Below are 12177 nucleotides of genomic sequence, written 5' to 3' on the forward strand. Positions count from 1 at the left end.
TTTCAGGCAACTTGTAGTATTGATGGCGAATTTACTGAGATGACATAATTCGCACCTGGCTGGGCACTCACGAATAGGTTCTAATTAAAGGCAGGCTTGACATTCGGCCAAAATAGACAATGAGGAGTGGAGCTTTACGTCGTTGCAGGTGACGGGCTCTGCGGGTTCCGGAATACGTTTTTAGGATCAATGTTCTCTTTGATCTGTTGCAGTCGTGGTAGATTGGTACCCCAATATGCTTCCGGGCCATTTGGCATAAGAGAATCGACATAGCCGGTGTAGGCAGCATAGGGGCGTTTGTCGTTGGCAACAAGTTCATTGACATGATCAAGGAAGTCAACCTGGGTCTGTGATACTGGTCCAAAAAGGTTGATTGTGTAGGACTGCAGCCAGATAAGCACATTACGATGGGCGTAGGACGTCGCGCTAGCAGGAATATCGCTGGTGTAGCCTCCCTGGAAATCAAACAGCAAGAACCATGCCAGAGTGCCCTTATCGGCAGAATCAACAAACTCAAACATCTCGCCAATGGTTTCAGATGTCATCAGGTTCTGAGGGGTCCACGAGCTGGATTTGGAGTAGAAATTGGTTGGGACTCCAGCTCCCAAATCCAGTATGAGGTCCTCAGCCCAATGACCAACGAGACCAAGCCAGTCTTGAAAGACTATGGCGCTGCCGTTGGCTCCGGGAAATTGGCTATCAATCTGGAGATTGTCATATTCTTCTTTGGTGCCAAAGAAGGTACCAGTAATAGCCATAGTATCCTCGAACAGTGTTAGTGTAGAAGCCAACTTCCTAGTCAGCTTCGGATTGGACATATATGCCTGCCAGTTCTTGAAGAGAGTAGCTCGCCTTTTAGTGCTGCCAGCCTTGATGCTGTATGCATACTGCACTGCACTACCGGGCTCAGGCTCGGTCCGAACTTTGAACTCGGTGACAATGCCATAACCCGAAGCAGCCCCCTTGATAGCCCAGAATACATCCTGGTTCTCCGTGTCAGATGCTCGAACGATGGTTGAGTTCGCAAGAACAACCTCCACCTCCACAATGTGGTCCAAAGCAGCACCGAATTGCCGCGAAGTCGGGCCCAAGCCACCGATTGTGAAATGTCCACCAGAACCGACTTGGGGGCAAGTACCATGAGACATGGCTCGTCCGCCGGCGTCGTGCAAGCGCTGAGTTACATCGCCCAATAGATTCCCAGCCCCAATGGTGGCCTGCCAGTTTGTACAATTCATGGAGAATTGTTGAAGCTGCTTCAAGTCCACGACGACAGCACCATCGTCTCCCCCAAGACCTTATCATATCATGTCAGTTAGAAGATCAAACCCACTCTGTCCTCAGATTACTCACAGTAGTTCGCATAGCTGTGTCCTCCGCTTTTTGCCTGTACTGAATAGCTATTATCTGCCGCGCACTTGACGATGGCTGCCACCTCCTGCGAAGAGCTGGAGATTGTGAGCTAGGCCCACTAAGTGGGTTTGATCTCAATGACACTAACGTGGTGACAGTCACCGCAGCTGGTGTCACAGGGATGTTCAGATTATATCGATTCGCGGCGGCCTGGAAGAGGAGATCGCCGGCAAAGGTGACAGTTCCACTATCAGTCAAAGCATACTTGAGGCATGACTTTAAGGCCTCGTCAGCACTTGCAAGTACTGCCGATGCGGCTCCAAATGCGAGAAGGATACGTCGCGGAACCATTTTTGGTGTGCAAAATATAAAGACTCATCCACAGCAAGCCGAGACCGGCCTAAGGGCCTTGATATATACATTAAGCCGGTGGGCGGAGAATCTGTAAATGGGGCATAAGCCCCTCGACGATTTATTGACTTTTTTCATGCGACGAGCCTAAGATAGAGCGAATGATGGCTCACAGGGACAAGCGAACTGAGGACCAGGGGAACGTGGAGAACAATCTTCCGCCCAGCTCAGCTTAGCTGCATTGAACCAATGAAGGAATTGATAAACATTGGAGCTCGGTTCCTGGAAGATCCAACGAGAACATCCAATGGTGAAGTCGACGTGAGGACTAGGGGTGTCCACTGGGGGCCGGCGGAAATTATGCTAGTCCAACTAGATTTCCCTCAGGCATGATCGTCAGGACGGGTAGAGGCCTATTGCCTGCAAGAGACATTGCTTCCTCTTCATGCCGAGGCGAATCAAACATCCAAATTGGCCCCGGTCGTTCCATGTGAGAACAATGGCAATTACAGCCTTCTTGCATCGCCCTTTCCAGTCGCAGCTCTTATCAATCCTATGTATTTCTTTTTACTATGTTAGGATTGCTCAATGGAGTGAATCGTGTCTCACGGTTCAAAACATGTCGAGGTAATGCTTTTAGAAATTGGATTGATATATCTAAATATGCAGTGAGACACGACGTGCGAAGTTCACCACGTTGAACGAGTCTTGGTCCAAGCCTGGAAGAACTCCATCTTCTCTTTCACTCCCAAACCAACTCGCTTGGCCCGGCCCAGTCGGGCAAGAGACTCCCCCACATTATCGAGCAAGGTCTTGTCGCTGGCTGAGGCCTCGCCATCTCGGCCGTCTTGGTCCAATGTGTCAAGGTAATTTGTGCTATATGTTGACTTCCTTGCCAAACGACCTGGCGTGTCACTTGCGTTGCCGCCCGTGATACACTCGGCGATGCGAACGCGGAGGCAGTGGGTGGGCTTGCTGAGCAGCGTCCACAGGAAGCTCACGTAGCTTCCTGGAATGGGGGTAACAACATCCGGAGAGGTGTATCGTATGCTGATAGGGAAGATCTTGGTTTTGCATGGAACGCCCAGGAGCGAGTTGCTCAGAGGTAGAATGCCTCGGCCGTTAGTGGTGGTGCATTCTGGGAATAAGACGATCGGACGACTGGGGTACTTCTCGACCAGAGTCGATAGATCCACCAGGCGCGCACCAGGCGCCGGTTGTGTAGACGGCGCCTTGAAAGCTCGCAGGACAGCCTGAAGCAGGGAAATCCGCTCGACTTGGCGAGTGTTTGGGTAGGAGGCTGTGAAGACCGGGTCGAATATAGCTGCCAGATAAACCGCGTCGATGGGTGATGTAAAGGAGGAGGCGATTACCGAGCCGGGCTGCGGCAGACGGGATTGCTGTTGTTTCAAGGACCTAAAGATCATTAGGCATCGGCGCAAGACGATTTACATTGCAAACACACGAACCCTTTCCGCACTCCGTCCACTTGCAGGTCAATCCACCAGATACTCGGAACGCCAAGAATGCACCACAGGGCAGCTTTCTTGCCCAGCGATCCAATGGGAAGCCATTGTAGAATCAAAAAGTAGCTGAGAGTGACGAAGATGAATAGCGGAAGGCGAAAGCAGAAGAGGAAGACGCGGAGAGGAGCTTGGAGGCCGAGTGGTTCAGAGGGTATAGGCAGAAATGGCGCGATGCCAGATCCTTGAACGATATAAGCATGAATCCAGCGGAGAGGGCAGATAGTGTGGAGGAAGGCTTACCTCTATCTCGGAATTGTGAGTATTTCTCCATGGATGATGAGAGGAGGAGCTGGATTCTAGCTCAATCACCAACACGGCGCTCAGCCAAGTGAGAAAGCGATCGCGCGCCGAGGTTGCGACTTGGAGTGCGAAGGTCGCAAATGCTGACGGGGGAAAGATAGATAGTTGAAGATGAAAGATAGATAGCTGGAGATGATCTTCACATGCGATGCCACGTGACACGAGTTTCTTGCCTAAGGCATTATGGGTTTTCTAGATCAACGAGGGATAGTGGAATTTCTTTTGTATCTTTGTCTATGGATAATATACAGTCTATAGGGGATGGTCACCCTCTTCATAGTCGTCAACCACGAATTCTGGGGTAGGAGCAGGAGGCAGCCTAAAACACCAGATAGCCACTCCGACCAGACAGAACAATGTACTGGTCATCATCCATGCCAGTCCAATCCAGAACCCACCAAGGCGCAGACCAATCTGGAAGACAGTAGTGATGGAAAGGCTTGCAATAACGTTGCCTAGTGACTGGATAATTTCAACCGCAGTGAACAGGCGCGCTGTCTCATCCCTTTCAACCAGGGTAGTAATAATGGACCGAGTGATGAACACAAATCCGGATCCTGATGCCTGCACAATCATACTTGGGATCAAGGCGGCGACGGACGGGGAAAGCCCAATACCCAAGGTCCCCAGTGTTAAGCAAAATATACTTCCACGAGCGAGCCAGAGGTCTTTCTCGGTTGATGAGCTTCGGGGGTTCAGGACCCGACTTTTTAGGTATGGCAAACCAAAAAGGAAAAGTGGAATTGACACAATTGGTCGGCAAGCGACCAAAAAGTTGGCTTCAGCCAAGGTCCAAGCATAACGGGTCGATATATATTGAGCTAGGAACCAGGACGACCCTCGACTGAGGCGATAGACGAGAAATGCTGTAAGGAGGAGCAGCACTGGTTTGCGGTTTAGGATGAAGACATATGGCTTCAGATAGAAGCGGTAGTTGGCACGGAACTTGGCCAGCACGGACTGATGGGAATAAGACGGAATACTCCAAGACGGAGGTTCATTTGCCCGGTCACCATTGACATCGGCCTCGTCATGATATGGCTCCAACTCGTTAGTTTCGTGTATATAATGCTTCGGCTCGGTTTCATCCGTCAGGTCAGAAAGCTCAACAGGAGCAATGGGAGCGGATTTGTCTGGCACAGCATATTTTGTTTCTGGTAATAGCAGAATAAGTGTCACGCCGCCCATCACAATTGTGAATCCAATCATCAGCGGGATCCACGGGTTTAGAGTCATCAGATAGGAACTGATTGAACTAGAAGCAAAGTCTGCACCCATAGAAACGATAGCAAATTGGAAGAATATCCCCGCTCTGGGAAGCTCGATTAGCCTCTATCAAAACAAGCCCGATTGAGAAGTTTGCCATACCGTTCTGATTCGTTAGTGACATCAGCCATCATAGTCCATATGATAGCAAATGCCGCGACAGGGCCACCTCCGACAAGCCAAGTCAAGGCAGTAAACCAAAGGGCTCGCAGAGGGAATATATTCGAAAACCATAGCACAGTGAGTGTAAGGACCGTGTTCAAGGCGAACCCGGGAAGAGACAGTGCGAGCGTAGCTTTGCGGCCACGGCGGTCTGCCAGCAGACCATATGGAATTGCCAATATAGCACCTATGGAGCAATCAGACCTCGCTTCCATGCAGGTATGCACCGATCAACCTACACAAAGTCCCATCGAAGAACATGTGGTATCCTTTCACCGCAGCCAACTCTGCTTGTACCTCTCCAATTTTGCACATAGCCTCTGGCACCTGTCCATCAGCCCCGATCTTAGTCGGATCAGCCACCAAAAAGTACTGCCGACACGTAATGGCCTCCATGATCCGGGTCATAGGGCCTTCCAAGAAGGCGAAGCCGATTTCCACCGCGAGGATCATGGAGAACAAGATCAGCTTGAAGCGGAATGTGATGGCACTAGCGGAGGCATTGGCGTCGACAGACCGGCTGCCGATGCTAGGCTTGGAATGAACATGACGATGTGCGGAGGAGCTCGGATCGGGGGAGTCAAGGAATGGAGCGTCTTCACGGTCGACCGAATGACGTACGTGGGCCATGTGGCATGGATATATGAAAGGAATGGTATCCAGGAGAATGGAAGATTAAGCCATGTCGTGAGAAAAGGAGGATGAGTTACGTGGTCTACTCGTCGCGGAGTCTTGGCACTCTTCACGTTGTCCAGGGGCCGTTCGTTAGTGGCTCCGACTATATTTGCTCACAGGCTTGAGATATTCATGTAGTTGTTGTATTTGACTTGCTCCATTTACATATCTGTACATTTCTCTTGAATTTAGTAACCTGCCTCTTCAAACAAACTGCCCCGGACTTGTACTACCGCTGACAACTCGAGCAAGAACTCATACAGGATCACCACATTGGTCAATACATGGCCAAGAGTGGCGACCGGTGGATTTTCAGAGTGGTCTTCTGAATCAGGGGCCTCCTCGGACTCCTCGGAGGGCGACTCGTGGTCTGTGCCAGAAGGTGGGAATGGCGTAGCAAGACGCCGGCGGAGAGCTTCGGCGGCAGCAGCTCGGGCACTGAAAGAGCCGCGTGATCCTGGGGGAACAGAGTCATGACCTTGAGGGTTAGTTATCGCATTCGAATGCACTGCGTGCGGAGACCGACCGCGAGACGCTGGGGCGGAAGGGTCGGGAGAGTCCGAGTATGAGGGACGTGAGCCGTCCGCTGAAGGGGGCATTGAGAGCTCAGATGGGTCTGGTGTACAGGGACGATCCTCACGGTGCAAGATCTCTCGTCGAGCAGAAACCAGTACATCGAAATCAGGCAGGTCCTGCTGCCACTGCCGAACTTGTTCCACAAGTTTTTGTAATGCTAATATAAGGGTTGGGGTTGCTGTGGCAGGCCATGTTGGCCCTTCGTAAGCCTGCCGGACGGCGTCAAACCCATCGACAATCGCGAGAGACGCCGGAGAATCATACTGGTTGGGATCGACCAACACCCAGCCGTCCAGCAAGAATAGATGTGATGACGCGAGGCTCATAAATACGCCTGTGAGCGCCAAGTTGACAATGACACTGTTGGAGAAAAATGTATCAAGGCAGCCAAATAGTGCCTGAACGATTGGATCGTCTTGCTGAAGCTGAAACGGCATGTGAAGTGTCTCCTCGTCCTCTTCTGCTGCAGAGACCGGTAAACATAGGCGAGACTCCAGGATCCATGTAGCATCCGCGACGTAGTTCTCGTACGACTCGTTCAGCGTGGGGTCATTGACAAGAGATGTCCCCATGGACAAAAGATGCCCCAGCTCGGAATTCAATGCTCCAACGGGCCGTTGCTGCGCGGGTGGGGTAGGAAGGGTATGGATGAGGGACCGCGCAAACGGATGGTGTCTTTGGAGGACGGTGGTCAAAAGCCGCAAAGTGGCCAGAACAGTTTGACGATTGGATGACTGAAGCCCTAGCAGCGCCAGATCGCGCAAGTTAAACAATGAAGGGGATGGCTGGGCGGCTTCTTCAGCCAGCGCAGCCAGCACATTGAGCGATTTTCGGCGGCTCGCTGACATGTCCATTTGCTCCTCTGGCTTCGGTGACGATGCCAGTAGGAAGTGTAGGATTCGATGGACTAGTTCGCCTTGCTCGATCGAATCAAGAATTCGGCACATGTAGGTCAAAACCGCTGCCGTCGAGCCTCCAGCCACGTCGGAGGATTCTAATAATGAAGGATATCTGCGAGAATCAGCCGCTAGTAGATCATATAGGAAAAGGACATCATTACAAAAGTTGCTCGAGAAAAAGCACCTGAAAATGGTCAAGTAAGGTGTCATTTACTTCAACAGATTTACAATGGTCAATGGTGTCCTGCCAAAACAGCAAGTAAGACATGAACGCATCCATCGCTTGGCCCAATGTTGGTTGTAGGGCTGTCTCTTGTTTGGCGTGGTCGGATAAAGCAACTATGTGAGGCACGTTCTCGTCGGTTTCGGTATATGTCAAACTTCAATCAGTCAGTCACTTCATCCCAAATCATTGTAGCAATCAACCTTACTGTCCCAACTGGCTGTAAAGGGCACCGAGGCCAGTAGCCATGAGGGTGGCTAGGTCGCTCTCAATCAACCACTTCTCCAGGTTCTTAGACCGCGATGCGGTCTCAATAATGTAGAGCAAACCTGTACGAGCAAAGTCACCAGCTCGTCCCTCGTGGTGAACATATTCAACTAGCAGGTAGAACAACGGGAACTCGTCTTTCCTTGTAGCTCCTGCGAATTCCGTCCCGATGGGGCCTGAGGACTCGCCATCTTGGACTGGGGATACCCGAGGAACAAACCACGCGGGCAAGATCACTGGCTGCAGACGGATGTTGTTGGCGATGCCGAAGAGCAACTCCACGAGCCTCCCTTCAATCTCATCAGAGGACTTCTCGGCCCGGCGGACCATATCCACCAGTGCGCGGGCGAACAGCCGGTTGTCCACCACCCCGTCCACCTCGGCGTCAATCAGGGTGTTGAAGAAGATTGTGGCCGACCGAAGGATCCCATCATCGTAGAATGAGAGGGCAAGTTTGGTGACTGTGACAAAGACTTGAGATGAAGCTGCGTATGCCACACAGGGGTGCGGTGCGGGCCCGCGCGATTCCTCGCTCAGGATCGAGTTCAGTCGTTCAATGTGTGTGCGCGCGTGGGTAACCGATTGTTCACCAGAGGAAGTATTTGTCGAGCGCCATATTTGCTGGTGAGATTAGTTGTGGGCTGAGGGATATCGGATGCAGCGCGTACCTGGAGAGCATTGCAGGCGCGTTTAAAGGCCGTCAACCGTTCCGTGGGCGAGGCAGCTCTGGGGGGCTTGGACAGGGCACGCGAGCCACCGATGAGACGAGACCACTGGCAATTGATTAGCAGGGAGTTTGAAAGCTGCCAGGGGCGCATACGAAGTCCATTCTCGGGGATGAAAGGAGGAGGAGGAGTGGAGCCGGTGATGCTGATCTCCGTACTGAAGTAGCGGACAATGTTTGGGGATGCTGATTATAGCGATATTTGTTTATTTCAATTCTTACTGTTGTGGTCTAATATGCTTCATTTTTTTTTAATTGTCTAAAGATGCCGATATCCTCATCTGTGATCACATTGCACGAAGTACAACTACCAGCAGAATGTTTATATATCAGACACTACACATGAAGTGGATAGTCCTGTTCCAAACATTTTAAAGACAAAAGCACAATGCTTCATATTGTCTCTAACCTATATTTAATATTGATTCTACTATCTAAATTGACAAATCTAAGGCAAGGGGTGCCATTGATGGACAAACGCAGCCCAGTACTGTACTGTACATGGCCTGAAAAAGGCTACCATAGTGAGCCCTTCTGCATCCTACATGTATGCGAAAATTGATGCTCTCATCCTTGTCTGCAAGGGGAATATTTCTAGTTAAGAACGAGTCATGCTGAATTATGTCTTATACAAAGGCGAAAAGGATGGGAATAGGACCTCTACTTTCCTATCTTACCTCGGACATTCCAATATATAATAGTTCGTGAATAGAATAGCACACAGACATCGTACACCTGCTCTTTCCCTTCATCTTGACGCATGTCGGCCTCAAATTCCACGCGTCTATCAGGGAATTTGTCGGTTCCATTCACTGCGAACGCAACATGCTTGGATGGTTTTCTTTGTATAAACAGTCTCTCTCCCTTTCTCGAATCTAACACTTAAAAGGTCTTAACATCGATGTTGAGCATCCCCCTGAATATTGTCCACCAACTGCCGAGTGTCAATTGATACGACTCCAGCAATCGCCAACATCTGTGACATGCCCCAGGGGCAATATGAACCGGCAGTTTGCAAGGCTGGATCATATTGCCCGCCTGGAGGCCGGAGTCAGATTCCCTGCCCCAAAGGCTTCTTTTGTCCTCTGGGTTCTAGAGAACCAACCCGGTGTATACCTCTCTCAGTCTGTCCCCAAGAAAGTGCACGGCAGATTCCAACCCTGGGTTTCCTCTGTATCTTTCTCTTGGATTTCTTGGTAGTTGCCATTGTAACCGGACTTCTTTCTCGGTCATTCTTTGCGTTACGGGTCAGATACCTCGAGCTACACTGCGCTATCACGGGAAAAAAAGCAAGATGATGATGCTGGTCTGCAACGTTACTCACACCCTCATGAGTCAAAATATCATGAAGGCCACTTATTCCAAAACATTCTTCCATTGAATCCCACAAGATCACATCTGGAGTTGACATTTCAGGGAATTGGCAGGCAGCTCTAAGGTTTTTAAGATGATATATCCTCGCCCCGCAAGATGGAACCATTTGCGCTGGCCGAATTTTTGTGTTGATGGGATCTTCCGGCGCGGGAAAATGTGGGTTGAAAAGTTGCAGACCCAAGTCGACATCTAGTTTACGAGTGTTGACTCTCAATAGCCACCCTGATGAGCATTCTTACCGGCCGCACCAAACCAACGACAGGTTCCCTACATGTCAATGGCCAGTGGGTAAACTGTGCTGAGTATGACTCCTCTATCCATGGGCTCATAGATTCTAACTTGAGCTCATTAGATTGAGAGATCTTGTTGCATATGTCCCACAAGATGATACTCTGCTTGCTGATGTGACTGTCCGAGAGAACGTTCGCTTCTCAGCCCACGTTTGGATTGGAAATCTGTGTGGCTCCCAAGACATAGTGAGACATGTGGATAGTTTGATATTAGTCCTTGATCTTGAAAAGGTCCAAAACTCCCTGGTCGGGGACGTGTCGAAGAGAGTATTGTCTGGGGACGAAAGGAAGCGCGTTAATATCGCGTTGGAATTGGTGACAGCACCCAAGGTCCTTGCTTTGAATGAGCCAACATTAGGCCTGGATGCTACAACAGCACTCGACTTGATGAAACTGCTCGAGAAGTTAGCTCGCAAGGAGATGAGCATTATATGTGCTCTGCATCAACCAAGAGCTGAAATATTTGCTCTAATCGACGACTCATTACTTTTGCAGGCTGGCAAGCAGATATATCTGGGTCAGGCAAAGCAGGCGCTACGTCATTTAGAGGGATCTGGCACGGATTCCCTCCAGAAAATCAATCCTGCTGATGCGATTATGGATGCTCTTGTCCGGAGCCAACATCGCTATAATCCCCTGCTCTGGGGTTTCAAGGGAATACAAGACTCTAGTATCACCAAGGAAGCTATTGCGGCACGCGAGGAGACGATAGAGTCTGTCGAAGCGTTGTTGGTCTCCATTCGACAGCGACGAACATCCTGGTATCAGCAAGTTATGTTGGTCTTCATGCGAGAAATTACCCAGCAAAGTAGACAAACTGGGAGTCTCTGCCTCGAGATTATATCTGGGGCAATTATTGGCATGGTTATTGGTCTTTCGTATTATGTATTTCGCGGACACCTATTTCAGGGACTGTTTCAGTCAGTCGCCTTTCGAGGCTCTCTCATCCGCGGTGAGCTATCGATTGCTGGCGGAACAATCTTTTCTTTTCGTTTCGCAATAGGACTGTCACTCCTTTGCCAGACTTGATCCTTATGGTCTTATTGACGTATGGTATATGGCGAGATGATAAGCTGAGAATCGATGCAGCTTGTAGTGCCGGTCCGGCTAGTGTCAGAGCATTTGGGCTTGAAAGTAAATTGATCCTGGCTGTCTTCGAATTGACTATTTTGCTAACCGATATTGATTGCCTAGAGCTAGTATTCTACAGAGAAGCTCACGCTGGGCATTCTCAAAGTACTGATTTTGTTGGAAAGTTCCTTTCGACTGTCCCACGGATCTTTCTGTCCGCAACTCACTACACCACCTTCTTCATGGTTCTCACAATGCCGGTGGTTCCTATCGGTCTACAAATGGCTCTGAACTTCTTGTACTTCTACTGTGGGTTAGGTTTTCTCGAATATGTTTACAAGACTACATTTGCTTACTCTTTCATGTTTAAAAGGTATACATGGCCTTGGATGCATCGTAGCTGCTGTCACACAACCGCGCGATGGGCCTTTGATGGCTCTGTTGTTTAGTACCATTATTTCGGCAGTTTCAGGATGTGGTCCTCGCCTGACATCTGTCAAAACGTGGAACTTGCAGTGGTTTTGGTATATCTGGCCCGCAGTGAGTCTATATCCGTCTTGCTCTCCTTCTGAATACTATCGGACTGTCTAACCACTATCATCATATTTAGGTATGGTACTCAGAGGCCAACTTCAACGATAAGACAGAGCCATTTGCTCACATATACAACGTCCAAGCTGGAGCAGATACAATGGAATATACGATTGGTAGAACGAATTCTGATATCGGGTAAGTTTTAATTTTCTTCCAGTCCCGATTGAAATAGAACTATAGTGTTGTTTGGATGGCTTACAAATTCTCTTCACATCTTAGGAACCTTATTGTAATCGGCTTTGTGTATTGGACGGCTTCTTTTTGTCTGTTGGCATTGTCTGCAAGGAGGGGACGGGCATGATTCGATGCCCGACTTACCATATGCCATATTCAGAGTTGTCTGATATTGCACGGAGTGGAATTTAGACAGAGAGCTGGGCTTAAATATGAATATTCAGTATCTTAAAAGAATATAGTATCGGTCAACAGTGTTACAGCTTAAATTGAAAAGTATTGACTTAGGAAGTGAAACTCTACACTGGATGCCACAGTATTCTCTTTCGAGTTGATTGCGAGTTCTCAACTG

General features: G+C 49.6%; 6 protein-coding genes across 6 annotated transcripts; 2 read left to right on the top strand and 4 right to left on the bottom strand.

Annotated features, from left to right (window-relative positions):
* Positions 1-134: 134 nt before the first annotated feature.
* N7508_000998 (FAD-binding oxidoreductase) lies at positions 135-1704 on the bottom strand (the record flags this gene model as incomplete). The annotated part of the gene is made up of 3 exons (XM_058459064.1): positions 135-1297; positions 1354-1448; positions 1502-1704. 3 exons carry the CDS (start codon positions 1702-1704, stop codon positions 135-137), a joined length of 1461 nt encoding a protein of 486 aa, XP_058322596.1.
* Positions 1705-2393: 689 nt separating this feature from the next.
* N7508_000999 (lysophosphatidic acid acyltransferase LOA1) lies at positions 2394-3501 on the bottom strand (the record flags this gene model as incomplete). Its single annotated transcript, XM_058459065.1, has 3 exons — positions 2394-3120; positions 3174-3411; positions 3471-3501. The coding sequence occupies 3 exons, from the start codon at positions 3499-3501 to the stop codon at positions 2394-2396; spliced, it is 996 nt and encodes a 331-aa protein (XP_058322597.1).
* A 281-nt stretch (positions 3502-3782) lies between these two features.
* N7508_001000 (putative MFS transporter) lies at positions 3783-5588 on the bottom strand (the record flags this gene model as incomplete). Its single annotated transcript, XM_058459066.1, has 3 exons — positions 3783-4842; positions 4899-5145; positions 5198-5588. 3 exons carry the CDS (start codon positions 5586-5588, stop codon positions 3783-3785), a joined length of 1698 nt encoding a protein of 565 aa, XP_058322598.1.
* Positions 5589-5821: 233 nt separating this feature from the next.
* N7508_001001 (uncharacterized protein) lies at positions 5822-8427 on the bottom strand (the record flags this gene model as incomplete). Its single annotated transcript, XM_058459067.1, has 5 exons — positions 5822-7220; positions 7270-7488; positions 7540-8219; positions 8267-8371; positions 8419-8427. The coding sequence occupies 5 exons, from the start codon at positions 8425-8427 to the stop codon at positions 5822-5824; spliced, it is 2412 nt and encodes an 803-aa protein (XP_058322599.1).
* Positions 8428-9967: 1540 nt separating this feature from the next.
* Positions 9968-11015, top strand: N7508_001002 (ABC transporter; the record flags this gene model as incomplete). Its single annotated transcript, XM_058459068.1, has 2 exons — positions 9968-9984; positions 10049-11015. The coding sequence occupies 2 exons, from the start codon at positions 9968-9970 to the stop codon at positions 11013-11015; spliced, it is 984 nt and encodes a 327-aa protein (XP_058322600.1).
* A 515-nt stretch (positions 11016-11530) lies between these two features.
* On the top strand, positions 11531-11818 carry N7508_001003 (uncharacterized protein; the record flags this gene model as incomplete). Its single annotated transcript, XM_058459069.1, has 3 exons — positions 11531-11581; positions 11668-11786; positions 11809-11818. The coding sequence occupies 3 exons, from the start codon at positions 11531-11533 to the stop codon at positions 11816-11818; spliced, it is 180 nt and encodes a 59-aa protein (XP_058322601.1).
* Positions 11819-12177: the final 359 nt, after the last annotated feature.

The sequence above is a fragment of the Penicillium antarcticum genome (assembly GCF_028974205.1).
Source record: "Penicillium antarcticum strain IBT 31339 chromosome Unknown utg000002l_segment0_segment0, whole genome shotgun sequence".
In the NCBI taxonomy this organism is placed as follows: domain Eukaryota; kingdom Fungi; phylum Ascomycota; class Eurotiomycetes; order Eurotiales; family Aspergillaceae; genus Penicillium; species Penicillium antarcticum.